General features: G+C 41.2%; 1 protein-coding gene across 1 annotated transcript in view; it reads right to left on the bottom strand.

Moving 5' to 3' along the window:
- fgd3.L (FYVE, RhoGEF and PH domain containing 3 L homeolog) overlaps window positions 1–16,477 on the bottom strand; it is an 87,510-nt gene that overhangs the window by 28,664 nt on the left and 42,369 nt on the right. Inside the window, exons 2-3 of the mRNA XM_018240399.2 lie at window positions 4,727–4,885; window positions 38–221 (exon numbers count right to left, since the gene is read on the bottom strand). Coding sequence (XP_018095888.1) covers window positions 38–221; window positions 4,727–4,885 — 343 coding nt within the window. The remainder of the gene's footprint in view (window positions 1–37; window positions 222–4,726; window positions 4,886–16,477) is intronic.

Genomic DNA, 16,477 nt, shown 5'->3' with positions numbered 1-16,477 from the left:
TGAGGATTGAGTTCTAGATCAGCCAACATGTACTTACCTAAGGCTTTCAAACTTCTTGATGAGGATACTAATATCTGAGGTCTCAGACCCACCCCGCTCTTTAATTCCAGGTCGTCTGGTGGGTTTGGGTGCTAGGGGCAATGACTTTGATGGGGCTGGTGGAATCCTGTGGTTTAGGATTTGTTTCCCCGATGCTTTCAGGTGGGCCGGTTTAGGAGGTACTGCACATGGAGAATATAAACAAGCAGAATTGACTGGAAATGCTAAAAACACAAATAAATGTAGAGACAGAGGAACTGCTGTTGAGCCAGACACTCTGTGATTGTCATTATGGGGTAAGACAGGACATGACTCACAGAGGGAGGCTCTGCTTGACTATGGGGTAAGGTGGGATATTACCCAGAATCCCTGGCAGTGAGTGAACTGAGTTGAGGTGGGACATTACACAACAGGTACAATACTATCAAATAGGACTTACACTATAGAGCAATAGGACAGCTGCAATTAACTCTAATTAACCCCAGCGGCCTATTGATATAATGGATAATGACAAGATGGGGGGGAATAGACTGTGATACAAGAATGCGCTGTCTGGGTAATGCGAAGAACTGCAGGGGGGCAGTGTTAGGGGGATCCATTAGTTGCAACTTACTAGGAACAGACTTTAGTAACTGTTTTCCCATTAAAGAGGTTGTTCACCTTTAAATTAACTGTTAGTATGATGTAGAGAGGGATATTTTGAGACAATTTGCAATTGGTTTTCATTTTTTATTATTTGTGGTTTTTGACTTATTTAGCAGCTCTCCAGTTTGTAATTTCAGCCGTCTGGTTGCTAGGGTCCAAATTACCACAGCAACAAAAAAGCACGGATATGAATAAAAGATTGGAATATGAATAGGAGAGGACTGAATAGAAAGATGAGGAATAAAAAGTAACAGTAACAATTAGGGTTGCACCAAATCCAGTGATTTGGGCAAATCCAGAATCCTTTGTGAAAGATTCAGCCAAATACCGAACCAAATCCAAACTCTAATTTGCATATGTAAATTAGGGGGGGAAAGGGGAAAGAGAATTGCGCTTGCAGCACACTGTTAAGAAATTTTGGAATTCCTTGTAGCATGATTTTTTGGGTTTGGTTTGGCCAGGCACTAGGATTCAGCTGAATCAGAATCCTGCGGAAAAAGGACGAAACCCGTACCGAATCCTAATAATGATACATTTGTAGCCATATGGAGCATTTGTTTTTTTAGATGGGGTCAGTGACCCCCATTTAAAGGCTAGAAAGCGTCAGAAGAAGAAGGCAAATGATCTGAAAACTAAGAAAAAATGAAGGCCAATAGAAAAGTTGTTAGAATTAGCCCATTTAAATCTTAAATTTTAAAATTGCTCACGAGACAATTTCGAGCGACTTTGAAAAACGTGTCGCCGCGTGTGAATAGGCGCAGGCGACTTTAGTGCTAGCGGGTGCAAGATACCAGCAAGTCATTCAGGGAGATTAGACGCGGCGATTAGTCGCCAGGCGACTAATCTCCCTGAAATCTTCCCGTGTGGCCTAGCCCTTAAGCGGCAAGTCACAGTTTCCCCAAGAGACCTGCTTATCTTAAATTGTTGCAATTGTTTCTTTGCTTCTCTTAATTGCTATAAATGTATCTAAGTGCACTTGCCACATATTCTGGGTTCTCTGCCAAAAGCCTCAGTTTTAAAAACTTTGTATCTTTATGGCTGTTCAGCGCAGGAGATCAAAGAGAAAGTTGGGATATTTCAGTAGCAATCCAGGACTGGGGGCTGAGCTGTCAAAATTGGGACTGTCCCGCTAAAAACAGGACAGTTGGGAGGTATCTTTTCGGGTTGAGAGTGAGCACACACACACTTAGATCTTCCTTCCTCCCACATACACCCTGTTCTCTAAACATGTGGCTAACCACTTTCCTCCTTCCTTCCTTCTCATTACAGCTGCTCAGTGTGTAGAGCATCTCATTAGTACTCCCTGCACCCCTGCGACTCGCCCAGACCCTCACACTCACATTCTGGACTTGCACAAGAGGCGCAGAGGGGGTCCAATGACCAATGAAGCAAAATTCTGACCATCTCAGGAGTTGCTGGTGGAGGATGCTGGGAACTAATCAAATTAGGGGTTAACAACTGGATCCAGGATTCAGCACTTTGGCCAAGATGTGGACAAATTGACTCTAGACGCTGCAGTAAACCTCCTTGTTCAACATGAGCTCAATCAATTGGGTTTGTGCTGAACACACTTTTTGCCTGTTTTATTCAATGAGAAATATCCGTGGTTTTTGTTATATCTTGTATGAAGTTACTTTCATTTTTCCTTCGAATTGTATGTGGACGAGTGGATCCATAGATTGAATTTTGGTGCAGCTTTCTTTCCCACGTTTTGGACAGAGCGCAGTCTTTACCCCATTGACTAATTTACTTTCATTTTTAACATCTTGTCCTCACTTCCTGGTTGTATTAAGCCACTGTTTGCAGAGGAGCAGATATTAAAACAAACAACTGATGCACAGAGAAGCCGACTGAATAAAGAGGTTCTCCATATCTTTGGGCCTCCTAAGACTTTTAAGTAGGGATGCAATGAATCCACTATTTTGGATTCGGCCGAACCCTTCCTCAAAGATTTGGCCGAATACCGAACTGAATCCGAATTTGCATATGCAAATTATGGGTGGGAAGGGGAAAACCTTTTTTACTTCCTTGTTTTGTGACAAAAAGTCATGAGATTTCCCTCCCTGCCCCTAGTTTGCATATGCAAATTAGGATTCGGTTCGGCCAGTCAGAAGGATTCGGCCGAATCCTGCTGAAAAAGGCAGAATCCCTAACGGAATCCTGGATTCGGTGCATCCCTACTTTTAAGTAGGAATTAAACCCTTAAGGCAACCCTAGTCCCAAATCACTGCTGTGAATAAGGGTTAACCCATTTTTGGTACTAGTGGCCAAGTACAAAGCCATGGAAAATTGGACTACTGCAGACGGACTTAGACTACTGACTGAAAAACTTCTAGTCCAAGACCCCTTTCATCTGACCCCATCCTTTTCTGAATCAAGCTAATGACTGGTTCTATTGGTTGGTTTGCAAAATAATTATGATTAAGGGAGACCAAATTGGCCAATATTTGCTCATGTATGGGCAACTTTCAAACAGTTTTGACCATAAAGAAGGTGAATGTGAGGCCAAGGCCCCAATGATTTATACATGGGACTTATGTCTAGAAATGGGCCAATCAGAACTGAACCATTGACTGTGCACCTCTTGCCCTACTAATGGCCATCCACAATCACATGTAAATGTAGCCAGAGGATCCCATGCAGTATGGAGGGAATACTCTGTATTCTCTGTCTGGACAGACCAACTGCAAGAGAGTCCTTCTAGGGAACAACAGTAACGTCATTAAACCAAGCACACTGCTCAATGAAAGTGAACTTAAAGGGGTTGTTCGCCTTTGCGTCAACTTTTAGGATGATGTAGAGAGGGATATTCTGAGACAATTTCCAACTGGTTTTCATTTTTTATCATTTAGCTTTTTATTCAGCAGTTTTACAGGTTGCAATTTCAGCAATCTGGTTGCTAGAGTCCATATTCCCCTAGCAACCATGCACTGATCTGAATAAGAGACTGGAATATGAATAGGAGAGGCCTTAATAAAAAGATGAGTAATAAAATGTAGCAATAACTATAAATTTGTAGCCTTACAGAGCATTTGTTTTTAGAAGGGGTCAGCGACCCCCATTTCAAAGAAAGAGTCAGAAGAAGGCAAATAATGTAAAAACTATAAAATCTAAATAATGACAACCAATTAAGAAGTTGCTTAGAACTGACCATTCTATAACATACTAAAAGGTGAGCCACCCCTTTAATATGCACCAGGACCTACTAGAGGTTCAAGACTTAAAGGGGTTGTTCACCTTTGCAATAACTGTTAGTATGATGTAGAGAGTGATATTTTTAAACAATTTGCAATTGGTTTTCATTTATTCTTATTTGTGGTTATTGAGTTATTTAGCTTTTTATTCAGCAGCTCTCCAGTTTGTAATTTCAGCAATCTGGTTGCTAGGGTCCAAATTCCCCTAGCAACCATGCACTGATTTGATTAAGAGACTGGAATATGAATAGGAGAGGCCTGAATAGAAAGTTGAGGAATAAAAAGTAACAATAACAATACATTTGTAGCCTTACAGAGCATTTGTTTTTAGAAGGGTCAGTGACCCCCATTTGGAGAGAGTCAGAAGAAGAAGAAGGCAAATAATTCAAAAGCTATAAAAAATAATTAATGAAGACTAATTGAAAAGTTTCTTAGAATTGGCCATTCTATAACAGACTAAAAGTTAACCTAAAGGTGAACCACCCCTTTAAGGAAGCACACGGCAATTAGTAGGCAACTCCCTTAAAGGCACAACCCCAATTATTATTCTGTACAGTATTGTGGTACAGCACAGTTGCTAAATCTACAGGAAATAGAAGGAAGTAGAAGATTTGCTTATAAATAAGAGACTATTTTCAATTTGTTAAACTTCAGCTCCCAGCATCCTACAAAAGACCAGTCTGAAGGAATAAAGTCAGTAACAATTTATGAAATGTTCTTCATTTTTCCCCAAAACCTTTCTGTTCTTGGCACCCCCTATAAAGTGTCCCCTGTGCGCCGCACACAAATAAGCCCCTGCGCCTGTCACATCTCATCACCGACACCATCAGTTCCCAGCACAGCTGTACCTTGGGGTTTTTCGGAAGGAGGCGTTCTGATTGGCCGAGCTCTGCCTTTCCACTTCTTTCCACTTTGCTGAATACATGGTACGGGGCCAATTTGCTGCAGCCGGACGCACGCGCTTGATTCAATGTGACATCTGAGCTGAGAGGGGGCGCAGCTGCGACCTGCAAAAGAAAGGGAAAGAGGTGTAAGACTTTGGGGCAAAGAAAGGGATAAAGGCGCTGACTCAAAGGGAAGGGGTCACTAGGATTTATATTAGAGCTGGAAGGATTTGGGTAGGGTTGCCCATAACAGAAGCTTCATCCTAATCATGGATATCATACTTGCATTAGGCTGAACTATAATCATAATATATAAATATATATATATATATATAGCCACATTTCTTTTTAAAAAATAAGATTTTGTGCATCCTCCTCCTCAAAGAAGGGCGACATTGGTACCGGCACCGATTTACCCCAGAGAGGCTGGTGCCGGTTCTTCCTCCTGGCCGGAGAGGAGGGTGGATTTTGGGGCTCAGTCTCCCCGTAGATACATGTAGTAAGTAAGTAAGTAAGTAAGTAAGTAAGTAAGTAAGTAGTATCAGTGACAGAGAGCAGCACTTGCGTGAGCAGAGAAACCACAAGACTTCCTTCCAGTGACACAAAGATCGGTGGGGCTGCAGGAGACACAAAACTTCTCTTCCTCTGTCGCATTTACTGTCGCATTTAATAACCAGTCCCCAAGAGAAGCAAAAAAATACTGAGGCAGCAAAAAAACAATAAAACGTGCTTTTCCCTATTGGGGGACAGACAGTTGTACCGGCCAAACAGGTCCACAGTACTGACTGTAACAACAAACATGGGGCAGTAATTATGCCTCAATGTATTGCACTATATTCATGTTTTATAATGAGAGCTAATGTTATTGGTTACTTATGCCTGCAATGAGACAGCTCCTCCCCCTTGTCATGTGACTGTATCTTTTATATAATGCAAAAATCCATTCCACCTTCAACTTGGTCTTAAAAAGAATAACATAATATTATTAAAATCCAGGTATGGGATCCGTTATCCGGAAACCCATTATCCAGAAAGCTCCGAATTAAGGAAAGGCCGTCTCCCATTGACTCCATTATAATCAAATAATTCAAATTTATTAAAATGATTTCCTTTTTCTGTGTAATAATAAAACAGTCGCTTGTACTTGATCCCAACTAAGATATAATTAATCCTTATTGGGGTCAGAACCAGCCTATTGGGTTTATTTCATGTTTATATGATTTTCTAGTAGTCTCAAGGTAATGAGATCCAAATTATGGAAAGATCTGTTATCTGGCAAACTCCAGGTCCTGAGCATTCTGGATAACAGGTCCCATGCCTGTATTATTACATTTCTGCAATACAGGAAAACAATGTTATTATTCCAGCCAAAAGCAGCAAGTGGCCAGTGCCCGGGCCCCTCAGTGAGTATCCCCAGTTAGTGATGTTCTAGTAAACACAACTGTGCAATGGGAGGCCCACAGGCTGGGTGTGGCCCTTTAAGAGATTTTATGGCACCCCCAGCCTGATCTCTGTATGACATTGTCTTTTAATACAATTTGCCCTCGAAAATACGGAATGTGAATTAACTGACTTTAAAGAAACCCCTAGAGAGGAATATTTACACTTATTTATATGGCAGCTATTGTGTGAAACCAAAAAAGGGGTTCTGTTAGGCAGCCATTAATACACTGCACTTCTGGGGTCCATACGAGAAGAATAGATGTGTTTATACCCACAATGCATTGCTTCCCTCCCTCCAGAAATCCAATTTTTTATGTCTGAGCCCGGAAATGTTATATCCTGATGCTAATGGCAAGTTATTCTTTAACACGGATCAAGATTTGATTTAAAATGCATGGAAAGTGCCCTGGTGCCAATGATGGCGTGCCATGGGCATTCTCTTTTGGGCATTCTCTTAGGGGCACTCTCTTAGGGGCACTCTCTTAGGGGCACTCTCTTAGGGGCATTCCTGGTGTGAAGAAAAGAGACACAAAAGCAGTCAGTGATATCCCAGGAAAGCCATTATGGATCATATCAGCTCAGTCCAATCAAAGTGACCAGCAAATAATAATGGTCTCTAATTTGCTTTTTTATTGCACATATTCTCCATCTCTTCTGTTCTCCATCTCTTCTGTTCTCCATCTCTTCTGTTCTCCACTATTCCTTGGCACATTTTGCTTCCTAATGATTCCTAGTAATTCTCTTCCTCATTTCCCACAGTGCTCTACCTGTTACCATTTTCTTCCCCTGTGGTTGCTCTCCTGTACCTTCCCCAAGTCTACCCCAAGCCCATTGTCTTATTATAGGTGGGGTGGTTCAGTGAAGAACACCTGCTGGAGGAGAGAAGCCCAGCCCTGGACAATAGGTGACAGGTTTAGACAGTGGTAGAAGAATACTTGTAATAGAGGGTACTGGGTGTACAAGTTAGGAAAGACAAAGATAGCAAGGGCCCCAACCAGGAGTTAAGAGGAGCGAATACTTCACCAGTCAGGGAATAAGTTCTGTGGGTTACGGGCCTGTCCAGAATAACAGGGGCACCAACAAGGAGCGTTGGGTTGTTGAGGGCAGGTGGAGATAGAGACATCTCATTGAGGGCAGTGGAACTAAAAGAGAGCCCAATGTGTTAAGACAGAGAACTCCAGGTGATATGAAGGTAATGCTGAATAAATTATCCTGTGAGTTGGGGAAGTCGCTTGTTGGGACAGAAACAGTTATTGCTGAACGTCTGAAACAATCGGAAGTGTGTGATTGGATCTGATGCCCATCTTGTGCCGAAGAATAAAGTCTAACTATTTACATATGTTTGTCTGTCATGTGTGATCTACTGTATGAGAACTCAGCCTACACTTTTATCTTGTCCATCAGTTCACCAGTGATCTTACCCACTAACCCACTTACTATTCTGTACCACTGCTCTGAGAGGAGACTGGATAGGGTTCTACTTGGAATCAGCCTGTCCAATCCCATTGCAGCAGAAATGCCAACACTGACCCTATACAAGGTTAGAGAGAATGTGTTGTACTTGTGCCAAGCAAGCAGTATGGCAGCCCCACTCATGTGAAGAAATACAAATCTATTACATTAAATAAAAATCTATAAACATTAAATAAATCTGAGCCATTCAAAAAGCATTACAGAGATATTTAGGCACTTCCATATGAGTGTTAATAAGTTCAACGTTCCTCTCTATAGAGATCTTATAGCGTGGGATTTTATGTCTGAGTCTCCCAGTGGGAATGAAAAACGAAATGTTTTTGACCTTAAATAAAGCAGAAAGCAGCTTATTCCAGGAGGGGAAGGCGGTGAGACGGAGAGCGGTATTTGGGTCAGAGGGAGGCAGAGGCCTAAGGAAAATACAATGAACTTTTCATTTAGTGCCGCTCTGCTTGGCAGGAGAACTTCACCATTTAAAGAGATAAGTTTGTGGGTCTCACAGGGCACAGTGCCCGGAATGTGGAAGATTACACCAATAAATTCATAATAAACATGGAACAATCCTTTTCTGGGAGAATTTTCATAGAGGAATAGATTAAATAGAAGTTCCAACTGGCTACATGGTACCAGTGTATTAAAGGGCCAATATCAGGCACAGTCCTCTATTGTGGGATTTATATATATATATACAGTGGCGTAACTAGTTGTTACTGGGCCCCATAGCAAATTCAATTTAGGGCCCCAAAATATTTACAAGTTGGCCTATTTTACCAAGATATGTTAAAATTGCTAATTGATTAGGGTCTCACTGGGCCCCCTACACTCCTGGGCCCCCCTGCAACCGCAGGGTCTGCTTGCTCTATAGTTACACCCCTGTATATATATACATAGGGTTCTGGAAGCCAGCACAGCTGTAAAATGGTAGAAGGTCAATGTTTCGGTCTGTCCCTAAGACCTTTTTCAAGACAATTGTGGTCTTGAAAAAGGTCTTAGGAACAGACCGAAACGTTGACCTTCCATTTTTAATGTATTAAATAAAATTTTGGATTTTTAAAGAACTTCTCAAAGGTCCCCCGAGTGCACCTTCATTTTTGGACGTTTGTAAGGTTATAGTATGTAGCACCGGGGTCAGTGTATTTTTGGTCATGGTGTGCTGAACTTATTGGGACAATATATATATTTTAAGTACCCTGATTTTAAGTTTCCCCCCATTTAAATTTTTTTTTATTTCTGGTCTTCTAATGCATTTCAATGGGTGCATTTTCCCGATTTTAAGTAATTTTGCCCTGATGTTCCCAAAAACTTTTCATCCTCTATGAATGTTATTATTTGTGAAATAAAGATAAAATACTAACCAGATGTATATATTGCCAGGGTTCTGCCTGTAAATGGTCAATTGCAATTCGTTTATATACAGTCCTGCACCAATCACTTATTGCTTTAGGTTGTGTATGTGACTGACAGAGAGTCTTGCACTCGCCCCCCATAGTGTAACATTAACCCTGCAATGTTTAACCCTTGTTATTAACCAGTAAATATTGTATCTCAAAGTATAATGGACTCCTGTGCTTATATCCTTTCAGTACTTGAAGAAAAAGTTACTTTAACATATTTCCCTGATTTGACATTTTCCCAGGTTTTACATAATTTTTTCCTGGTCCCCTGAAAAATGTAAAATGGGGGTTCCACTATATACTGTATATACGTTTATATATCTATATATTCACTAAGAACACAATGGAAACCCTTCTTAAGCTGTCCATACATAAGAAGATCTGCTTGTCTCTAATAACCAAATCACACTAGGTGGTTATGCAGGTAAAGCACGACATTAATAGGCCAATTAGAATCTGGCCAATCCTCTCAGTCAGACCGACCAATGGTTTGACCCCATACACAGTCCAATAAGCTCCCAGGTGCCAGACTGGAGGGTCAAGTACAGTAAGTAGCTACAGGTACTGTTGCCAATAAAACCAAGGATTCATTTTAACATCACTTTCTGAGGTCGCTGGCCCTTTAAGGAACACTTCAGTGTCACTAGATGTGTTACTAGATATAAACAATCCAACGAGCAAAGTTATTAATGGTTTCTCCGAGCCAATGGGGCAGCTCCTGGATAACCACAAGCTCTTCCACATTTCTAAATAGAGAAGCAAGACAAGAGCTGAATGTAAAAGGGACTTATTAACAGGGTCGTGTATAACAGGCGGCACAGTCTGCAGCAGGCCATTGAAGATGATAGAGAAACTGACACACAACACACCCTTATAATAGCTGGGCAGTTACACCAAGTAGTAACTGTTGGGCAGCACAGCCCTAGTATGTTGGAATAATCACACTAAGTAATACTGCGATGAAACGCATGGGGAGAATGTTAATATAGTAACATTAGTACTAACTATAGTAATAACAACAACTATAAGTAATAACTATAGTAATAATAACAATAATAACTATTAGTAATAACTATTGGCACATCTAGAGAATAGAAGGAAAGCAATACAGACTAATAACCTATGAGAATAGTAGGGACAACACAACGTTTGCTCCATCTGTATCATGGGGAAAGCTGCAGTTCTGTGTAACACTTCTCTATGTGCTGCACCATCATTAATACTGGGTTGTACTTTTCTCAAAAAGGCAAACAGATTGGTTTATATTTAATTTTGAAATCTGACATGGGGCTAGACATAGTGTCAGTTTCCCAGCTGCCCCCAGTCATGTGACTTGTGCTCAGTCTCTCTTTACTGCTGTACTGCAAGTTGGAGTGATATCACCCCCTCCCTTTCCCCCCAGCAGGCAAACAACAGAACAATGGGAAGGTAACCAGATAGCAGCCCCCTAACACAAGATAACAGCTGCCTGGTAGATCTAAGAACAACATTCAATAGTAAAATCCAGGTCCCACTGAGACACATTCAGTTCCATTGAGTAGGAGAAACAACAGGCTGCCAGAAAGCAGTTCCATCCTAAAGTGCTGGCTCTTTCTGAAATCACATGACCAGGCAAAATGACCTGAGATGCACCTATCGAATGTGCAGGCAGCACCTATAGTAATAGAGGGGGGCACGTATAGTAATAGGGGGACACCTATAGTAATAGAGGGGGGCACGTATAGTAATAGGGGGACACCTATAGTAATAGAGGGGGCACCTAAAATAATAGAGGAGGCACCTATAGTAATAGAAGGGGGGACATATAGTAATAGAGGGGGGCACCTAGAATAATAGATGAGGCACCTATAGTAATAGAGGGGGGCACGTATAGTAATAGGGGGACACCTATAGTAATAGAGGGGGGCACGTATAGTAATAGGGGGACACCTATAGTAATAGAGGGGGGCACCTAGAATAATAGATGAGGCACCTATAGTAATAGGGGGGCACCTATAGTAATAGAGGGGGCACCTATAGTAATAGAGGGGTAACAGTTTCACCTCCCATAAAGATATAACAATGGCAGGTGCTAGAGGTTAGTATTAATAACTGCCATCAGCACAGGGTGGTCCAACATTTAGTCTGTTTGGGATAAACTCATTTACTCCTGGTGTCACAATTTTGCTGCACCCCCAGAAGTGCAAGTCCCCCACATGCAGGTCAATCAAGGGGCGTCATCCTCATTCGTTCTTCTGACCCTGATCTTTTTTACGCACTCCAGTAATCCCACTCCCTGTTAATTTGATTTACAAACAAGTCTAAAGCCAAAAATAGAGAGAAATAAATTCTTCATAAAAACTCATTTTACAGAAGTGGCAGCGCAAGTTCCCGCAAGTAACAGGAAGCGACAACTTCTCACCGACGCGGAAGGAAATCCATCGAGAGTTAACGGCCCTGCCAGGCTACACAGTCATATATACGGGACAGCTCATTCCTCTCCCACATATGGGACTCAATTAATTGTGCTTTTTAACTGGATAAATCGGAGGTTTGTATTATTTCCAATGAGTGCAGAAGAGTGAACTTGAAAGTACTTTCGTTTTCTAACTTCCCTGCTCCTTTGGGGCAGTTGTGAGAAGAGAAGGTCATTATTTCAAATCATAGTCATGAAACCTTGTTTTATTAACTCCTCCTTATCTGGGGGAAGGAGCGGCTCTTTTATACAGAACTTCCATTTAAACACATTTTTCTGATTTACAGGGGGGAGGGAGTAAGTGTAAAAACAAAACTATGGTCAATGCTTTATAATAAAAATAGATTTTTGGAGAGAAAAGGAAAGGCAGAACCCAGGCTTATTTCCCCTTATAAGGGTGCCTGTGAGGTGCATATACTGTGTATATAATGTACATAAAGAGAAGAGCCGTTACATAGAGTTTATTGGCACCGTTTATGCTGCGCTACTTTATAACACAGAAGGAGGTCTCTGATAAACACAGGACTAGGAGGGTCCCGCTGTGTGATCTGCAGCAGTTGAACATTCACTGCACATTTAATAACCTGGAATATTTCTCTCCCACTGACGGAACAAGTCTTGTTCATAAGGTGCTACTCCCCCCACACCTCAACCTGGGGACCCCACATACTCCCCACATAATCCTAAAACCAATACCCCTTAACCCAATCCCAGGCCCTAATTAACCCCCTCGGTTTATTCTGTCCTAAAGTCTCTCTCTCTTTTACCACTGTTAGTGTTGTTCACCTTTAAATTAACTGTTAGTCTGATGTAGAGAGGGATATTCTGAGCCAATTTGCAATTGGTTTTCATTTTTTTTAGTATTTTTGAGTTATTTAGCTTTTTATTCAGCAGTTTGTAATTTCAGCAATCTGGTTGCTAGGGCCCAAATTCCCCTAGCAACCATGCATTGATTTGAATAAGAGACTGGAATATGAACAGGAGAGGCCTGAATAGAAAGATGAATAATATGTTTGTAGCCTTACAGAGCATTTGATTTTAGATGGGGTCAGTGACCCCCATTTGGAAGCTGGAAACAGTCAGAAGAAGGGAAATAATAAAATATAAAATATTAAAAAAATGAAGGCCAATTTAAAAGTTGCTTAGATATTGCCATTCTATATCATACTAAAAATGAACTTAAAGGGATACTGTCATGGGAAAACATGTTTTTTTCAAAACACATCAGTTAATAGTGCTACTCCAGCAGAATTCTGCACTGAAATCCATTTCTCAAAAAGGCAAACAGATTGGTTTATATTTAATTTTGAAATCTGACATGGGGCTAGACATATTGTCAGTTTCCCAGCAGCCCCCAGTCATGTGACTTGTGCTCTGATAAACTTCAGTCTCTCATTACTGCTGTACTGCAAGTTGGAGTGATATCACCCCTCCCATTCCCCCAACAGAACAATGGGAAGGTAACCAGATAGCAGCTCCCTAACACAAGATAACAGCTGCCTGGTAGATCTAAGGCTAAGGCCACACTGGGCGATAGCGCCGCGATTTGACTCGCCGCGACTTTTCGCCGCGACTTTTAAGCCGCAATCGCTGGGGAAACTTTTGCGCTGGCGTCTATGGGGAATCGCGAAAAATCGCCAGCGTAAAAACACACGCGGCGATCTTTTCTCTACTGTCGCTCGAAATTGCCTTGCTAGACGATTTCGAGCGACAATAGAAAAAAGATCGCCGCGTGTGTTTTTACGCTGGTGATTTTTCGCGATTCCCCATAGACGCAAGCGCAAAAGTTTCCCCATCGATTGCGGCTTAAAAGTCGCGGCGAAAAGTCGCCGCGAGTCAAATCGCGGCGCTATCGCCTAGTGTGGCCTTAGCCTAAGAACAACTCTCAATAGTAAAATCCTGGTCCCACTGAGACACATTCAGTTACATTGAGTAGGAGAAACAACAGGCTGCCAGAAAGCAGTTCCATCCTAAAGTGCTGGCTCTTTCTGAAATCACATGACCAGGCAAAATGATCTGAGATTCACCTACACACCAATATTACAACTAAATACACTTGCTGGTTCAGGAATGACATTTTATATTGTACAGTGAATTATTTGCAGTGTAAACAGTGTCATTTAGAAATAAAAACAACACCATAAAAATCATGACAATTACTTTAAAGGTGAACTTTAAGGGTTTATTTTCAGTTCAGCTGGACTTGGTCAAATCTGAATCCTGAACAAAAAAGTGTGGGGTTCGGCTGAATTGTGGATTAGATGCATCATAACAACCAATAGAACAATGGCCATGGGCAGGTCTGGTGGCGGGTATCATCCTGCCAAGTGGTTTAGTGGTCTCAATACTTTTGCAGGGCACTGTATGCAACCGATTTTCATGTCACTTTAAAGCAAAGGGATACGGAGTCATATCTATTCATGTATATAAACCTGAGTGGTGTATAGGGAAGGAATCCTTTGTAACCTGCTGTCGCCCGGTGCTGGGAGTCAGTGCGTGACAAGGGCAGGGAGTAACGTGGCAGCCTGAGGGTCGGCTGTAATTAGAAGAAGTGTCATTAACAAGAGTGACTAATTCTGCTGGAGATGAGGGAAAGGCCACGTGCTCTGAGGGGTATCTGTCAATCAGGGCACCAGATCACCAGCTGAGGCAACCGAAGCACCAATCAGATTCTACCAGCAACTCCATAGCAACAAATTCTGTCCCATAGTAACCCAGAGCCCACTGCACCTACACCCCACTCTTGCCCCACTCACACCAGCTGCTCTACTAATATACACGAATTGTCCATTAAATACACATTATTACAATCAAGTGCACAGGCACAAAAAAAAGTCTCATTACGGTATTAAACAATGACATTTTTGGCTCTAAAAGGGTTTGTTGACCTTTAAATTAGCTTTTAATATGAAGTATAAAATGATATTCTGAGACAATTTGCAAATTCCCCTAGCAACCCTGCATTGATGTGAATAAGAGACTGGAATATGAATAGGAGAGGCCTGAATAGAAAGATGAGGAATAAAAAGTAACAATAACAATACATTTGTAGCCTTACAGAACATTTGTTTTTTTAGTTGGGGTCAGTGACCCCCAATTGAAAGCTGGAAAGAGTCAGAAGAAGGCAAATAATACAAAAACGATATAAAAAAAAAAATAATGACAGCCAATTGAAAAGTTGCTTAGAATTCACCATTCTATAATATACTAAGAGTTAAGTTTATGTCGAACCACCCCTTTAAAGTTTGCAGGGGTGGCTGCTAAAAAGAGCAGCAGTGTGGCAGTTTATTTTCTCTCTGCACTGCTAATTCTTACTCCTGCAACAATGTAGCAGAAATCAGCTGACGAGAAATACTGCGACAATGTTTCAAGAGAGAGACCCAGGAACCAGAAAGGGACAGACACAGCGACAGATACACAGAACTATAAACCCAGTGAGAATGAGGAATGAATGGATATTGGGAAGTTGTATCAGGAGTCAGAAGCAGCAGTGCAGAGAAGAGAAAGGGACAGACACAATGACAGTTACACAGAACTATAAACCCAGTGAGAATGAGGAATGAATGGATATTGGGAAGTTGTATCAGGAGTCAGAAGCAGCAGTGCAGAGAAAGGGACAGACACAATGACAGTTACACAGAACTATAAACCCAGTGAGAATGAGGAATGAATGGATATTGGGAAGTTGTATCAGGAGTCAGAAGCAGCAGTGCAGAGAAAGGGACAGACACAATGACAGTTACACAGAACTATAAACCCAGTGAGAATGAGGAATGAATGGATATTGGGAAGTTGTATCAGGAGTCAGAAGCAGCAGTGCAGAGAAGAGAAAGGGACAGACACAATGACAGTTACACAGAACTATAAACCCAGTGAGAATGAGGAATGAATGGATATTGGGAAGTTGTATCAGGAGTCAGAGGCAGCAGTGCAGAGAAGAGAAAGGGACAGACACAATGACAGATACACAGAACTATAAACCCAGTAAGATTGGATATTGGGAAGCTGCTTAGAATAATATTTTACTTTATTAGGCACAACACTGTTTTGGGTGGAGTTCCCCTTTAATAATTCCTTTCAGATATAATTATATCCCTCGGACTGAATCGTGAATCAGATGTTCTTGCTCAGATGTTGCTGACTAAAGGGATAGAGAGAACTTGGGCAGAGCTTAAAGGATCAGCAACATCAATTTTTTAAAAAAAAACAATTTGTAAGTATATAACGAAAAAAAACAACAAAGACAAATTGAACTTTTAAGTCTTTATTAAGAAATAACTTAACGAAACTCCACTTGCGCCCTCTTCAAAAACAGGTGAAACGGCGACGATCCATCATGCGACGCTCAATTTCTCCTCTCTGGCTATCTCCTATACGGAAAGCAGGGAGGAGAAATCGAGCGGCGCACGATGGATCACCTTTTCTGAAGACGAGCGCAAGCTGAGTTTCGGTAAGTTATTTCTTAATAAAGACTTAGCGGTTTAAAAGTTTAATTTGTCTGTGGTTTTTTTCATTCTATACTAATGAATTTAAAAAAAAATGATGTTACTGGTCCTTTAAATGGGATGTTCACCTTCCAAACACTTTTTTTCAATTCAGTTGTTTTTAGATTGTTCCCCAGAAATAAAGACTTTTTTCAATTACTTTCCATTATTTGTTTTTTGCTGTTTTCCCAAAATCTAAGTGTAAAGTTGAATGTCGGTGTCTCTGGTGTTTGAGTGACAGCTCAGTAATTCAGGTGCTGATTCTGATCTGTTACAATTTTGCAACATTTAGGGGCAAATTTACTTATGGTCGATTAACCCTCGATATTCGACTGCCGAATGGAAATCTTTCGACTTCGAATATCGAAGTCGAAGGATTCACCGCAATTCGTTCCATCAAACGAACAAAAAAACGTTCGATCGAACAATTAAATCCTTCGAATCGTTCGCTTCAAAGGATTTTAAT

This window comes from Xenopus laevis, chromosome 4L (assembly GCF_017654675.1).
Source record: "Xenopus laevis strain J_2021 chromosome 4L, Xenopus_laevis_v10.1, whole genome shotgun sequence".
NCBI classification, from domain to species: Eukaryota; Metazoa; Chordata; class Amphibia; order Anura; family Pipidae; genus Xenopus; species Xenopus laevis.
Note: the sequence above shows the minus strand (reverse complement) of the source record. Positions and strands in the feature narration are given on the sequence as shown.